The sequence below is a fragment of the Pinus tabuliformis genome, chromosome 2_1, assembly GCF_031772625.1.
Source record: "Pinus tabuliformis cultivar Carrire ecotype Pingquan chromosome 2_1, CPIR1, whole genome shotgun sequence".
In the NCBI taxonomy this organism is placed as follows: domain Eukaryota; kingdom Viridiplantae; phylum Streptophyta; class Pinopsida; order Pinales; family Pinaceae; genus Pinus; species Pinus tabuliformis.
In genome coordinates, this window is record NC_142299.1 from 273,408,869 (window position 1) to 273,424,548 (window position 15,680).

General features: G+C 39.5%; 1 protein-coding gene across 1 annotated transcript; it reads right to left on the bottom strand.

Annotated features, from left to right (window-relative positions):
* Positions 1–1,364: 1,364 nt before the first annotated feature.
* LOC149199823 (uncharacterized) lies at positions 1,365–2,504 on the bottom strand. The gene has a single exon (XM_089400725.1). It carries the CDS (start codon positions 2,502–2,504, stop codon positions 1,365–1,367), a length of 1,140 nt encoding a protein of 379 aa, XP_089256851.1.
* Between the last annotated feature and the right edge of the window lie 13,176 nt (positions 2,505–15,680).

A 15,680-nucleotide genomic window follows, 5' to 3' on the forward strand; every position in this document is an offset into this window, starting at 1 on the left:
TATCGCTCTGATTTGTTGAAGAATCCCTTTGGGGGCCGGTAGCATGGATAATAAGTACTGCGGTATAGACTGTAACACAACCTTAGTGAGGATTAATCTTCCTGCAAAGTTAAGTGCCCTATGTGTCAAGTGTTTGCATCTGTTTTCCATATTGGCTATAATCTTTTCCCAGTGCACTTTCTGCCAAGGCTGCAGAGTAAGGGGAGCTCCTAAATATCTCGAAGGTAACTGCCTATCCGGAAGCCTAGAAGTTGAGAAAGGTGAGCTTGAATAGCATGATGAGTGTTGAAGAATAAGATCGTAGATTTGGAGACGTTGATCTCCATTCCTGAGGCTCGGCTAAAGAGATCTAAGATTTCCTTGAATGCCAAGGCCTCTTTCACTGTGGGGCTACCGTGTAACATAGTGTCGTCCACGAACTACTGATGGGTAGTAGCAGGAATAGATAGGATCGGTTGAAGACCCTTAATTGCCCCTTCAACTTTCTTCTTGGCTATAATTCTGCTGAGACCCTCCATGAGGATAACGAATAGGAAAGGGGATAAAGGATCGCCCTGTCTTATTCCTCGCGAAGGTGAGAATGGTTCAGAGGGGCCTCCATTGACTAAGATCAAGAATCTCGAGGATTTGATGAGGGCCAGAATCCAGTTAACCCAATGCCTGTTGAAACCGAAAGCATCCAAAATTGCTTCGAGGTATTGCCAGCTCACCTTGTCATAAGCTTTTGATAAATCCAGCTGCATTAGCATCCCTGCTTTTTTCCTTGAATGGAGAGTGTGGATCATCTCTTGAGCAAGGATAATGTTGTCTAATATCTGTCTTCCCTCTACATAACCCGATTTCTCTTCAGAGATGATGCTCGGGAGAATGGGCTTCAGCCTATTGGCAATAACTTTTGATATTATTTTATAGATGACATTGTAGAGAGCAATAGGTCTGAAATTTTCAGGGGTATTAGCTTCCTCTACCTTTGGAATTAGCGCTATGAAGGTTGAGTTAATGGTTTTGAGTATGGTTCTAGAGCGCCTGGAGTCCTCTACCACCTCCCAAATATCCTTCTTCACTATATTCCAGCAAGCCTTGTAAAAATTGATTGTAAACCCATCCGGCCCAGGGGCTTTATCATTTGGCATGCTTCTTACAGCTTCCTCTACCTCTTCCAATGTGATTTCCCTATTAAGGGCCCAGTTTTGCTCAGAGGTTATAGCTTTAGGAATGGCTTTTAGAAGTTCCCTAATGGCTTCTCCTCTGTTTAACTGCGGTTCCTGTGCTATGGATCTGAAATGAGCTGAGAGCAACTCTGATATGTCATGGTGGTTCTTAACTGACTCCCCATTTTCATTTCTCATCTCAAGAATTTTGTTTTAACTTTTGTAATCTAGAGCAGATCTGTGAAAAAATTTAGTATTCTGCTCTCCCTCCTTTAGCCACTGAATCCTTGATTTTTGCCTCCATAGGATTTCTTCCTGCCGACATCGACTGTGCCACTGTTGAGTTAGAGTTTTTTTCTGTTCGATGGATTCCTCACTGCTTTGTCCAGCTGCCCATTCTCTGTGAATTTGTTCCAACTTATTTTCTATAAAGGTTTTTTCCTTGAAAATATCCCCAAAAATTGTTCTATTCCACTCTTTTATCTTATCTTTAGTAAGTCTTAATTTCTTCTGCAAATTGAACATTTTAGAGCCCTCACCCTCCATAGGTTCTAACCACCATTTTTCAACCATCTGAAGGAAGCTGGGATGATCCAACCAAAATTTTTCAAATCTAAAGGGTTTATTCCTTGGTGTGCCATGAACATCAGCTATGAGCGATATTGGCCAGTGGTCTGAACCTCCACTGGGAAGGATATCTGACTCTACAAGGATACCATCCATTATGATGCTCTCAGAAACCAAAAATCTGTCCAAGCGAGAGGCTATCATTCTATTTCCCCCTCTTCTATTGTTCCATGTGAAATTGCCACTCTTGGTATGAATGTCTACCAATTTAGCATTCTCAATGAAACTAATGAAAGACTCCGCATCCCTATTAAGTTTCCTAAGACCCCCTTTCTTCTCTAGAAGGGTTGTTATCATATTGAAGTCACCCCCCATAATACATTTGGACATTGGGTGCCTGCTAATGAGCCTATTTAAAGAATTCAGGAAACTGATTTTATCCTCTATCTTCTGAGGTCCATAGACATTTACACATAAAAAAGATTCAGAATTACCTGTGGGTTGAACTTCCACAACAATGAAGTGCTTGTTCGCTTCTGCAGATAGTATTTGAATTTCTCTTGTGTCCCATAGAGTTTCCAGTCCTCCTTCTCTGCCCTGACTTTCAACTTCTAGAAAATTTATGTGCCTTCCTATCTTCTTGGTTATCCTTGCCATACTGGATCCATTGCATTTGGTTTCTTGTAAGAACATGATTTCCGGTCTATATTTCTGGAATTTGCGTTTCAGCATTCTGTGCTTTGCTTGGCTGTTTAGCCCTCTTCCATTCCAAGAAATGATCTTCATGATAAACTTGAGGGGTTATTGAAAGGACGGGAAGGCGCTAAGAGCCTTCATTTTCCCTGAGTTGATCATTATCATTCCTAGCTCCTGCAGAGCTTCATTGCTTGTCTTTCGGCCCCTTTTCTTCTTTTGCCGTGAGCTTGATGAGTTCCATAGAAGACTCTTCGGGTGGAGACTATTACCTCTTGCGATGCCTAGCTTTCTATGTTGCCTTTCTAGAGCTGCTTTCTGCCTTGCTGTAAACAGATCACTGATTTTTTTGATTTCTTCTTCTGGTACCGTTTCTATACCTTGATTTTTCCAATTCTCCACTATGGCAGGTATATTCATCCCTTCCCGGGCTAAAACTTCCTCTAGCTCAATGTCCTCGCTCCCTCCATCACTGGTCAACATGTCTGTATCCTCCTCCGACTCTTCTGGTTGCTCCCCCATTTGGACTTCGTTGTTGTTTTTGTCCTCTTCCTCTTCTTTCCTGGTTTGTTCCTCGTTTCTTGGCTCCTTATCTGTTGCTTTGGTTTTCTGTATCTCCTATGAGTCTGTCTCCAGATCCAAGAGCTCGAAAGTATTGTTGTTGTTGTTTCTTTCTATTCCTGTTCTGTATGCCCTTCTTCTATTGGCTCTCTGCCTTGACTTCGGGGTTATAAAGTTATCTTTGCCTTTATTTGCTGGTTCTATTTTAATATCCTCCTCCTTCTTGTTCATAGGGCATTCCCTTATTAGATGTCTGTGTTCATGACATTTCCGGTAGCGAAACGGTATCTGCTCATAGTCTATTGCCTGAAAATAATCCTCATCCCTGTATTCGAGCCATAATCCCTCGTACAGTGCCCCTGATACATCCATTTCCACGCATATTCTTGCGTAGGAGGTGTATTTCTTCTGCAATGTTGCCTCTGAGGCTTTAACAAAAGTCCCCAACTGGTCTCCAACCTGCTTTAGAGCATTCAAACCCCAATAGTCTGTCGGGAGAGAAAATAAGTGGATCCACACTGGAACCTGAGTGAAGGATTCCTTCTCCAGAACAAAGTTCGGTTTCCATGGTCGCATGTATAAACCAGCTGAGGCCATGAAATACGGCCCTCCATCGAAAATCCTGTCCTTATCTTCCAAGTTAGTAAACACAACTGTAAAGAAACCTTTGGCTCCCAAATGCAGTTTAACATCTCCTCTGGGCTTCCAATGATGTCTGATCCACTGACACAAAGCTCTTTCAGTTGGCCACATTCCCATGAACTTGCAAATGACTGCATGTTCTGTCATGTGGTCTCTATAGGATTGTATTTCTGGATCCGTTATTACAACTCTAAGACTGTCAGCTTTCCTTGGTTTACAAATACCGTTTGCTGTTGAGTCTTTGTTGGGGTTCAAGCCTGTGTCCCCTTCCTTCTCTTTGTTCCCCCGCCTGCTATCTGTGGGCTCCCCGTTTGCTCCTTGTTGTTTTCCCTTGTTTCCTGTCAGATTTTGTCCTGAATCATTTCTGTTTTCATTATCTTCCAAACCCTCATCTTCTTTGCCTTGGTTTATTGTATTACTGCTTGGTTCATTGTCTTCCACTTGTGTTTTCTCCTTGTTTTTCCCGCTGCTCTGCTTGAGCCTGTCATTCCCGGGGATTCTGGCTCCCTCCTTTGCTTGCTGTCTCTGTTTCTGCATGATTATTTGTTTGTAGGTGGGGGTCCCAATGGACCCCTCTGCACCCATCTGGACAGTCAGCTTTTTTCCCCTTCTCAACGGTGCTGCTATCCATGATCTATTCACTTCCAGCTCTGATACTGTTGCAGTTACTCAGAAACCCTCGTTTCCGCCATGGTCTCCTGCGTCTGTAGCTAGGGCATATTTTAATATATTAAGATTTCTAGAAATATGCTCATAGTGTATGAAATCGAAATGTCGAAATGTCTTTCTAGAAGACACACTAAGAAGACACACTCTCAAAACCATGTGAAGGATGGCGAGATTTCTCACTGAATAAATTTTACCGAGTTGTAGTACTACGAGTTGTGACTTAAGCCTAATGGCTATATGGATAATACCATGTGAAATAGCATTAGGTAGTAGCTCAACCACTGTGCTATACTCAGCGATGTTTTTAGTAGTGACCAATATAAATCCCTTGGATTCTCACTAGCTCACCATTTGGAGCAATGATAGCCCATGTCATGGAGGGTAGGTCCCAAGTACTACGACTAACACCATCGGTATAACCAATATACGATTCGAGAGAGGTTGACATTTTCAATCCAAAAGTGAAAATAATCAACAAAAACCGTGGGAAACATTGAAAAACACACTACAAACATAGTCAACACACATATAGACAATATGTACACAGTGTACTATGCATGGGATGAAGCACAATATTTTTGAGGTACAACCAATTTCTAGGCTACGCCAGTGGAACTCCATCAAGGTCTACTAATTCATAAGACCATTTTTCAAGGAAACGCTTGACAATGTATGGGCCCAGCCACATGGGTTGGAACTTTCCTAGACCTAAATTTCTGACCACCTAGTCATACAAGAGAACCAGATCTCCTACCTATAAGACTCTAGGCTTGACACTTTTGTCATATTGCGCTTTGATGCATCTTTTATGAGCTTCATTTGCTAACAAAACATCATGTCAAGTTTCATTTAAACGATTTAAATCTAAAATATGCTCCTCCTCTGCGGAAGTAGTAGGAAGAAGCTCAATAGCTAATTTTAGCCATGGAATTTCACATTCGATGTGGAGGATCGCTTCCATACCATACACCAATTGGAATGGTGTAAATCTAGTAGGAGTCCTAACAGAGGTTCAGTATTCTCACAAGGCAGCAAAGAGAGGCAAGTTCAAGTCTTATTTGTGGACCCCTATCATGCGTTGATGGAGAGTTTTAAGAACTTTGTTGGCCACCTCAACTTGTCCGTTAGCTTGAGGATATTTGGGAGCAGAATTTTCATGTGAAAGTCCCAATTTGGAAGCTAATTCGATCATTCTATGATTCTGAAAATGCTTCCTGTGATATGTAGCTATTGCTTGTGGAACACCAAGCCTAGTAATCACATGGTTGAAGAAAATGCATGTAGTTGTTTCGTCGATGTTGTTAAATGTAGGCATCGATTCAACCCACTTGGTAAAGTAGTCAACGACAAAAATAATATAGCCATGCTCCTTGTTCGAATGAGGGTTACATGTCATAAAGTCGATACCCATTTCACGAAGGGACCAATGGATGCAACATAGTAGGTGGACTACAATTTTTAGGATCATAGATTTGGCATGCATGATAGTTCTGGAGTAGGAAGATACAGTCACAGAAAATGGTGGGCCAAAAGTAACTAACATGTAAGATCTTTTGTGTGGTAGTGTAACTAGATAAGTGTGCATCACATGCCCCTGAGTGGAATTCATTGAGTACTTTCTTGGCCTCCTCACGAGTGAGACACCTCTGTGAAATCATATCGATACCACGATGGTAAAGAGTGTCGCCGATAATTACATAATTTTGGGATTGGTATCAGATACATCGCTTCTCAGAGATAGAGGTATTAGGTCAGAAATTCTGGGTCTGAAAATAGATCAAAAAATGTCGATACCATGGGTTAGACCATGATATCACAAACAATGAATCAACTAGTATGGAATATTCAAGTGTAGATTCAGCATCAAGGGAAGGGAGAAAGCACATTAGGTCGGAAAAAACTAAGGATTTCTTCGACTTGGATTTGATGAATTCCAGGTCAAGCTCTTGGAGAATAATGATCCACTAAGATTATTTGGCCCCCAGGAATTGACATGACAATATATATGTCATAGGGTTATGATTTGAAGTGACCAGAGTTTTCCGAAGAAAGATGTAATGGTGAAATATCTAGACAACTTGAATCACCACCAAAGCTAACTTTTCTACATGAGTATACTAGATCTCAATATTGTTGAGGTTCTAACTCAAATAATAAATGGAATTTTCAATCTCCATATCATCTCCCTGGACCAACACCATAGCTATAGTAGAGATGGTGGCAGCAAGATACAAGAAATAGTCGTGCTGATAGTCAGTGGATATAAGATATATGCTCGAACGAGTACATATTTAAAGGCATCAAAAACTTTCTATGAAGTATCATCCTAATGTAAGGGAATCCCTTTTTTCAGTAAGTGAGTAAATCCTTTATTCAGTTCAGCGTAGTAAGGGATGAACCTCCTTAGGAAATTAGCTTTCCCTTGGATTCTTTGTAACTGAACGAGGGAGGAAGGTGCAAGAAAGTCAACGATTGCTTGGAATTTTAAAGGATCAATACAAATTCCTTGCTTTTAAATGGAGAAACGAACGAGTCAAATAAAACCAAAACAGAACACACATTTTTGCGGGTTAATTCGAATGTTATAATGTCTACAATGGATAAAAATGGTCGGTAAATGTGTGGGGTGATCATATCGATGCTTGGAGTGAGTAGGGAGATTATCCAGATAGGGTTACAGGATATTCTTGATGTCGTGGAAATCGTAATCCATCACACGTTGAAATGTAGAACTTGCGTTATTTAAAACAAAAAGAAGATTCCTATAAGGAAAAGTACCCTAAGGACAAATAAATGTGGTTTTAGGTTGGTCTGCCATGAGAATGTTGATTTTATTATAGCTTGAGAATCCATCCATAAATGAATAAATTTTGCAACCAGTGCAGTCATCAATAATCTGGTCAATAAACGAGGTGAGTTTGTCTTTCAAACAAGCTCAATTTACATCTCGATAATCAACACATACTCGGATCGTGTCCTGTTTCTTCATGACAACGACAATGTTTGATACCCAATCAGTTAAAAGAACAGGGTATATGAAACGAGCCTGAAGAATATTTTTTATTTCAGTTTTTATCCAATAAGCCTTCATGGGATAGATCGAATGAAGGCACTACTAGACGAGTTTGGCATCAAGATAAGTCTTGATTTCATGCATCACTATGGGTCAATACCTAGATTTTTTTCATATGTCTAGGAAAAGACATCTTTGAAATCATGAAAAATGACTCGATAAATCTCGATTTCGGATGAAGCACAAGATGCTCGGATGTATAAATTTTTTACTATTCCTGGTTTAATTGAAATATCGAGAGGAATGGTTTCTTCTATATTTGAAAGGTTGTTTTCAGATTTGATCTCATGAATGGAGATGGAATTCATAAAGGGTTCAACAAAATTAGGTAGGTATACAACACTGAGATTATCTTCAATGGTATTTGGGAAGGAGGAATGATGATGATGTTCATCCCATGGTGCATCATCTGAAATCATGATCTCAATGATGCTTTCGTTAGTAGAGAATATATGTGAGAAAGTATCAAAGGGCATGCCATAATCGAGTGATTGATATATGCAATTGATCAAAGAAAAATTATGGGCCACATAGGCTAAATAAATTGCTTCGTAATCTTTCTTAACAAGGCTAAAAAACATTCGATCGCAAAATTTTTTGATGTCAATCTCATCAAGTACAATCCATGGGTCGGCTAGGATCATAGAGTATGATATCATTTTGATATAAGCAACTGAAGGGGAGGAGCTGGGAAGGAGATGTGGAAGGAGTGGAAAGGTTCCCATAAGTGATGAATCCTTCAATAAACCAACTCTGACATGCTGATAAGAATGTAGGGCTTCCCCTATAAGAGGGACACTTCCAGTGACATTGGAATCAGAGGCGAAAAAGGTGAGTTGATCTATGACCACGATATTGCGTTTATGAGGAAACAAAATCATTCGAAAGTAAATTTAAATGATGGAATCCATAGCATAAACCAATGTACATCCAAATAGAATATTATAATCCAGAGGTCTGCCAATAACTTCTGCTTCAACAGAGACATATTTCCCCCTAGTTCCACTTGGAGGGAATTCACAATCCCACAAGGTTTGTATGTCCTTCCATCAAAGGATTTTAATGTGGTGGTTGATGGACTTAGTTGCGGTGAACCAATCACCTTCCAACAAGACAAAGACATGATGCAGGTTGAGGCTCCCTTGCCCACAATAGAATGATGAATGTTTTTACAATGGACAACAACTTGAATCATAAAATCTAACTGATCCGGAAGTCGAGGGGTATAGTTTGTATGAGAGAAAACCACTAGGTTGGAATCAGATGTATCCATACATCTGATAGATGACAATGAGGCCTTCTTTTAGGTGAGGATGTTTTGCAACACCTCAAGGGTCGACATAGTTCATGGAGACTTATTCGGGTCTTCAACTACATTGTAATTTGGTGTGGCTCTCGAATGAGGGTTGAAACAAAACCTATGGATAACACCCTTCGGAGGCTTGATAATCAATTCCTTAGGAACCAGACAGGGAACAAGATCGATGAAGATGGTTATGAACTGGCAAGTTGATCAATAGCCTGACCGTTCTTGTGGATTCGCATTACCATAGTCCTTATTCCGAGTGGCCACCATGACATCATATTTCATCTTTGAGGAGGAAAGCATCAAAACTGTTTTAGGGGAAGAGGCATCCCAGGAAACCATATAAGTCTCCTGATTGAGAAACAGGTCAGTCAACACAGTGGGAGAAGTGGATGATTTAAGAAATTGATTCACTTCAGTGCAGTGAGGAAAATCACGTGTAAATTGATCCTCGTTACAAATCAAGAATGGGTATCGAGGCTTCCATTTCTCATCGTAACACGAATTTGTTTGTTTATCCTATAGTGAGAAATATTTCTTCTTCTTACATGTACCTTTATTCTTGCTTCCAATTTGTTGTTGAGAATTTCCTTTATCAGATGAGATGACATTTATCTTTGAAGAAGAAGCTGTACGAGGATGGGATTAAGGATTTAGTGCAGGAGTAGTAAGAGAAATACCAGATGGTTTACTCATTGACTGCAAACTGGCAGAACCAATAATGCCATCGGAAGCATGAGATTCTTTGCCAAGTGAAGGAGGAAAATTATTCGAGGGTTTCAGAGAATTTGGTATCTTATCATAGAGTGTGCCCGATTGGGTATAAACTAGATCTAAATATGGACCACAAGTAATAACTTTCTCTTCGGTCACAACTCCACCTTTAGCCACATTTTCTGTTATGGGAGCTAAGTTACAAAGATTTGACAAACCATTTCGCTAACACCTAATTGGGAACATAAATCTTAACCAACCAACGATGGTGCCTCCACTCGTGAATGTGATACAAAATGTGAGTAGATTATGATTGTTTGAAGTTAGTCAATAGTTTCGTTCCATTTTTGTATCTAATGGGAAATAAGAAACATGTGAGGAAGGTAATGGCTCAAGTGTTGAATTCATGAAATGATGCTCTAGGTAACTCAATATACCATTTAGTTGCGGTAGCCATAAGCATTCATTCGAAAAGACGGAGTCAAATGGAATCATCATTAAGGGAGTTGGATGAACACCATAGATGATACGTCATAACATGCATCGATGGGTCTTCTCTAGGATTACCATTGAAGTTTGGGATATTGGAAGGAAACTTAGTGGGAATAATCAACCATTATGGAAAATGAGTAATGAGGTTGTTAGTAATCCGAGTTAAATCTAGTAGTTCAAGAGTAGACATAAAAGGCAACTTTTGATTAAAGTCCAGAGGTGGATGACCAAGATATGAGGGGATAGCCTAGGAAACAAGCACTTGCATTCCTAGGTAAGGAAGGTTGTGATAATAAGGGACTTGGTTACTTGAATATGGAGGATTCTAATAGCCATCATACAAGTGAGTTTGTTTCCTAGCATGGCGATAAAGCTACTAGAATGCTTGGGTTTGGACTTGCTAGCCTTGAAAAGGCACTTGATGTGATCCATAATGCTTCCTAATAAGGGTTTTCATTGCCCATGGTACGACTTCGATTGAGACTCCGCCAAATTTTGAATAATTTGACCTACCGAAACTTGAGGAGTACCTTGTGCAAGCGATTGAGCAGGTGAAGGACCTTGTCCAGGTTGACTAGTCAGGATCTAGGGAGAACCAAACAACATGGGAATAGGCTGCAAAGGTTGGATCACATGTACTTGAGCTTGTTGAGGTGCTGATGGATAGGTAGGAATTTGTGATGAAGGCAGCACAATTTGAGGATTCAACAATTGATCCCAAAATGAACCAGGTTGAAAGGGTAAAGTAGGTTTCCAAAACCAGAAGCCATTCGAGGATAAGGAGGACTATAACTAGGTGGATTACCATATTGATTTATACCAACAATAATTTGTACCCCTGCCATGGGAGGAAGGTATGATGGAGGCAAATGCGATCCAGATAGAGGGTACCCAACATAAGGAGGGTTAGGCCATTGAGGTTATCCTTGCCCACTCATATAAGGGATAGCATGCTTCTCTATTGTAGGTGTCATTGGAGGAACGTGAGTAAACTATGTGGCACTCATAAGAGAAGCACCAAACAATATTCAAGAATTGGATGACATGGGAGAGCTCTAAGGATTGGAAGCCAAACCAGAAAAGGTACCAAATAATGACTGATAGCCAGGTAGAACTGACTGACAACCATATAAATGAGTTTCTTGTGATGTTATAAACATAGATGAGGAAGTGACACTTAATGTCTCAACCATAGTGGTTGACACGGGCTGGGAATTTGAATGAGTTCAAACCATATTTTTTCACTAGAGGTTCGCGAGTAGACCCAAAAAATCAAGTAAAGGATTGAAGTGATGGAATAGGATTGGTTTGATAAAACTAATGTCCTTCCCAATGAATGGGAGTAGAAGGACGAGGCCCTTCTTGAGGGATCTCTTCAATACTCAGAAGTTCGTGTGGAAGAGGCTCAATATCAAGCCCAAGATATACTGGTTTTGTCTGAGACAAAGGAAGATAGGAGGAAGGTCCCAAAGAATCAGGTGAAGATGGCTAAGGCTCCTCAGGTTCAACAACCTCAGCAAACAAATTTTCTTACTCAGGGAGATCAGATTCAATTACCTTAATTAACAATGTTTTAGGGACTTATGTTTCAATTGTGTCACTATCACCAACAAGAATAGATGTAGTCTCGGGTTCATAACTCAAAGGGACGGATGATTATGGTTGATCAATATTGAGAGGAGGGCCATAAGTAGTTCCCAATATTCCTAATTTGGTATTTTGAGTTCACCTATGCCTTGGACGATGGTTAGGAGTAGCCTCTAGAGGAAGACGAGGCCTATTTTTAATACTACGCGAACAACAGGGAGGCAGACTTTTTTCTTCCACCTTGGATAATAGATTTTATTAACACAAAAAGAAATAAATAAAAAAGAGGATAATCTAGGAATATAGTATTACCAAGCAACTGTGAACCACAATATACACCTTGGAAAACCAAGGACTCAACATATGATAGCTAATCTCCTATAATGTTGTGTTCAATGTACCACGATATGCAAGGAGGTAGACTCGGTTACCTATGGATGGATAGCAACCTATTGGGTCTCCCGAAATATACGTGACGATGTGTGGGAGTGTAGTCCATAGTAGTTTTATTTAATGCATAACCATTTGATAAGAGCATTCCCACATACCTAAGGGCATGGAGCGCAACCAATATAACCGATGGTACGTGGAGTACGGTCCTATACACTCACATACATGGAACGAGATTTCAAACCTGGGATGAAACGCTAGAAAACAATGATAACTCCTACATTTGACGACATCAGAACAACTCTCTATCCTAGACCTCTAAATCTTTGTGTTAATGTTACAAATGCTCCTTAGGTTGATTCAATAAATTTTAGTGCTTATCTTTAATTATGTTTCACTTTTAAATCTCACCATGAATATCACTTGAATATCCTAAAATTCAGATCTAGCATGAGAACATAGAAATATTTTCTCTTTCAATGAAAATCTATCTAAGGAAGGGAAGAAACAATAAATATTCAATAGATAATATGAAGAAAACAAGATGTAAGATGCACTTTCCTTTCTAATGCAACTACTCCTATGCTAATGCACATGCAAAACCCTCAATTCCGGTGAAATTTTTTTCTTTTCACCACACTTAATTTTCAAAATAAAGAAAAATAAGATGCAAATTTTCAATTAATGATTCAATTACACTTTATCAAAATGACGACTAAAACAAAAATTCATCCAAGAGACCAACAATCAAACGAAGTCAATTTGTAAGCAACTAAATTATAAAAACAAAGAAAAATCAAAATGAATTCTTACCAAAGGCAAAAAACACAAATGTAAACCAAGAGGAGGCCTTAGATAGACCACATGGAACTGAAGACTTACGGAAGCTCAGCTAGAAGTAGGGTGACCAAAGAGGGGCTCAAGAACCAAGGAAAAATTCATGCAAGAATAAGGGCCAACACTGGTGCAAAAGAGGCACTAGTGTGTTGCAACGCTAGTGCAAAGTGGGCTAGGGTGAGGCATAATGCTATGTCAATGGCACAGAAGGTGCGTTGGGCATGTGAAAGAGGATTTTTTCCCAAGGATTGCAAAAAAGGCTCAATGAAATCACGTCCTACATATGTTCTTGGTTGGATGATATAAAAAAGGTATTTCAAGGAGGTAGTCAAGCACAATGGACAAGGAAACCACCAAGGTAATACTCTCTTCCCTAGCAGCGTCGCCAATTTGTTATGCATGATTTATGATTGCGAACAAAAGTATCTCCCCTAGGTTGGTGGCTAACCTCGAACAACAGAGAGAAAAGGAACTCAATTCTTTTCCTTAAAGTAAATAAATGACGGAGTGAGGCCTACCTAGAATCCTTCACACAATTCGCTCATTCTTTAGCTTGGAAGCTCCAATTCCAGCTATGAATGCCAAAATTAGAACCTGCACAGTCAAATAACACAAGCCAAGAAACTATGAGATCTATGAAGTATCATCTATGTACTTCATTCAATAGATCAACATGGTATTCAAATAAGTGAAATAATAATATCACATATAGGAAAACAATGAATTATTTGCATTAATATCAATGGAAGGAGATTACAACTATAAGTAGCAGTTGATTTTGTAGAAGATCTTCTCCAAGTTGTTGACTTGGTCTTTTCTTGTCACAATATGCACCTCCAATCACCATAAATGCATGAGATGATGAACACTCACTACAATATCATAAGGGCATAATCGCTCTCCGAAAGCCAACCCCCAGTCACATAGAAGGCTGGGAATATATAGAGAAGTAGGGTAAGTTGGGAGTTCTTATCCAATTACCAATCTAAGGTAAGAGATCCACTTTTGATGGAGGGACATTATCAAAGGATAAGTGGTGAAAGCTCGAAAGTAGGGAAGGATAGGATCTGAATTTTTTAACCAAGGTAAGTAATTGAAACAAATTCTGGAAAATCCTAGAGGGAAGCTTCCGGAATCTCGATCATTCTCCAAGATTTCTAGAACCAACGCAAGTGCAAAGGGGAAAACCTGTTGGTGACCAATGTAGACCACAGTGGAGTAACTTGTAGGTGAATGCACCCTAGTAGGCTTACAGGGAGCGTTGGTCCTCAAACTGGCTCAAATGATGCAATTTAAGCGTTAGGGGATGAAGGGAAAATGCTTAGGGCTTTGTGCAAGATGGTGACAAGGGGGAATAGGATGTTGATTGATCCCATTAGGAAAAAATGGCCTATACCAATCGGGGCTGGGTATGGAATTTCTATGGTTCTGGTGATTAGAAAGACTATTCATTATTCATTCTCAGTCTTCTGTTAGCCTCTCATTGTATGCCCGTAGACTATCCATTTTAGTCTTTAACTACTAAACATTTTCTAACAGCGTGGCAGTGGGATTTTGGTGTCCTCCATCCAGTTGGACCCACGTCTCTAGATATAGGTATGGAGCCACGTCTCTAGATATAGGTATGGAGCCAGATTCTATAGATGGCCTTATTGGTTGTGTACTTCCATCTCCTCTCCTCATTTTACTTCCTCTGTGATCACTATATATATATATCCCAAATAAGCCACAAGATTGCAACATGTTCACTCTAATACCACTATAACATGTATCACATCCAAACCATAAAACAAAGAAAATAAACTTTTAATTTATTTATTTTTCCTTTTCATTATTTAATTTATCAAATATGCTAAATGGTATTTACATATTCACATATCTACGTTATCTTCTTGAAGGTTAGTTCCCACATATATATATACACACGTTGAAAGGCTATATGTTGAATGATTTTAATCAAAACTCTAAGTCAATCAAACATTCAACGATGGTGAGTATTATTTCTATATATATAAAAGGCTATGGGCCCTTATTGAAATAGGCAACTTAAAGATTATAAATAACATTATAAGATTGGGTAAGAAATATTTAGAATTAAATCACTGTACCAGTTGTAATAATTATGGTTTACACCTAGCGTCGGATCCAACCTTCACTCCTTCACCACCTAATCCGACGGCTCAATTATCTTTGGATGGTTAAGGCTAACTGACCCACTCTGTGATGCCCGATTTTCCTGGTCATTCACTTCTCAATGTATAGGGTTTCCTAGCTATGCAACCGAACTAGTAATGGTTAGGGTTGAGAGCCGCCCTCTCCAGCTTAGGCGTACCGATAACTCTAGCTTTAACTCTAGCTTTAATTAATAGTATTGTTGTTGTTGGTTGCTCATGATCTTTGTGGCGTTCTTACTGAGTTACCCCCGTTTTTTTATGAGTGCTGGTAAGGGTTTTCTCACTCCACAGTTGGACTCGGATGACAGAAAATGGACTCTCGCTTAGGTAAGGAAAAAGGTTCTCTCTAAATTTAATTTTTACCGCTCCAATGAATTTTCCCTAACTACCCAGTGAACATGCCGGTATTCACACTGGCAGTTCAACGGTGACATGAGTTCCGACAGTGGATTTTCTTTCAGATAATGCCCATTCCTTCTTCCTTCTTGATTCCTAAATTTGATATTTCTTTCACAATTGACTCTGGATATTTGATTTAGTATTTTGTTTTTCCCTTTGTTACTTAGAAGTGGGGATATTCTTAAGTTTTTCGCATGCCAGACTTATTTTTCTTACTAGCCTCACAAAATAACTTATGGGTGTCCTCGCTCTTCCTAGGTTTTTTATTTTTAACCTCATGCCATTACTGCAACTGTGAATTGTAAATTCACCTATCAGGGTTTATCATGTAGTTAATTAAGTATTCTCTCGGTGGCCAATTTTGTTCCACCTTAGCTCAAGGATTATGGGTTATTCCCTTAAATTTTGTTGTTTCCTTTGCAACG

Bases quoted from the DNA above. Each gene is read 5' to 3' on its own strand.
- LOC149199823 (XM_089400725.1), bottom strand. From the start codon at position 2,504: ATGAAGATCATTTCTTGGAATGGAAGAGGGCTAAACAGCCAAGCAAAG.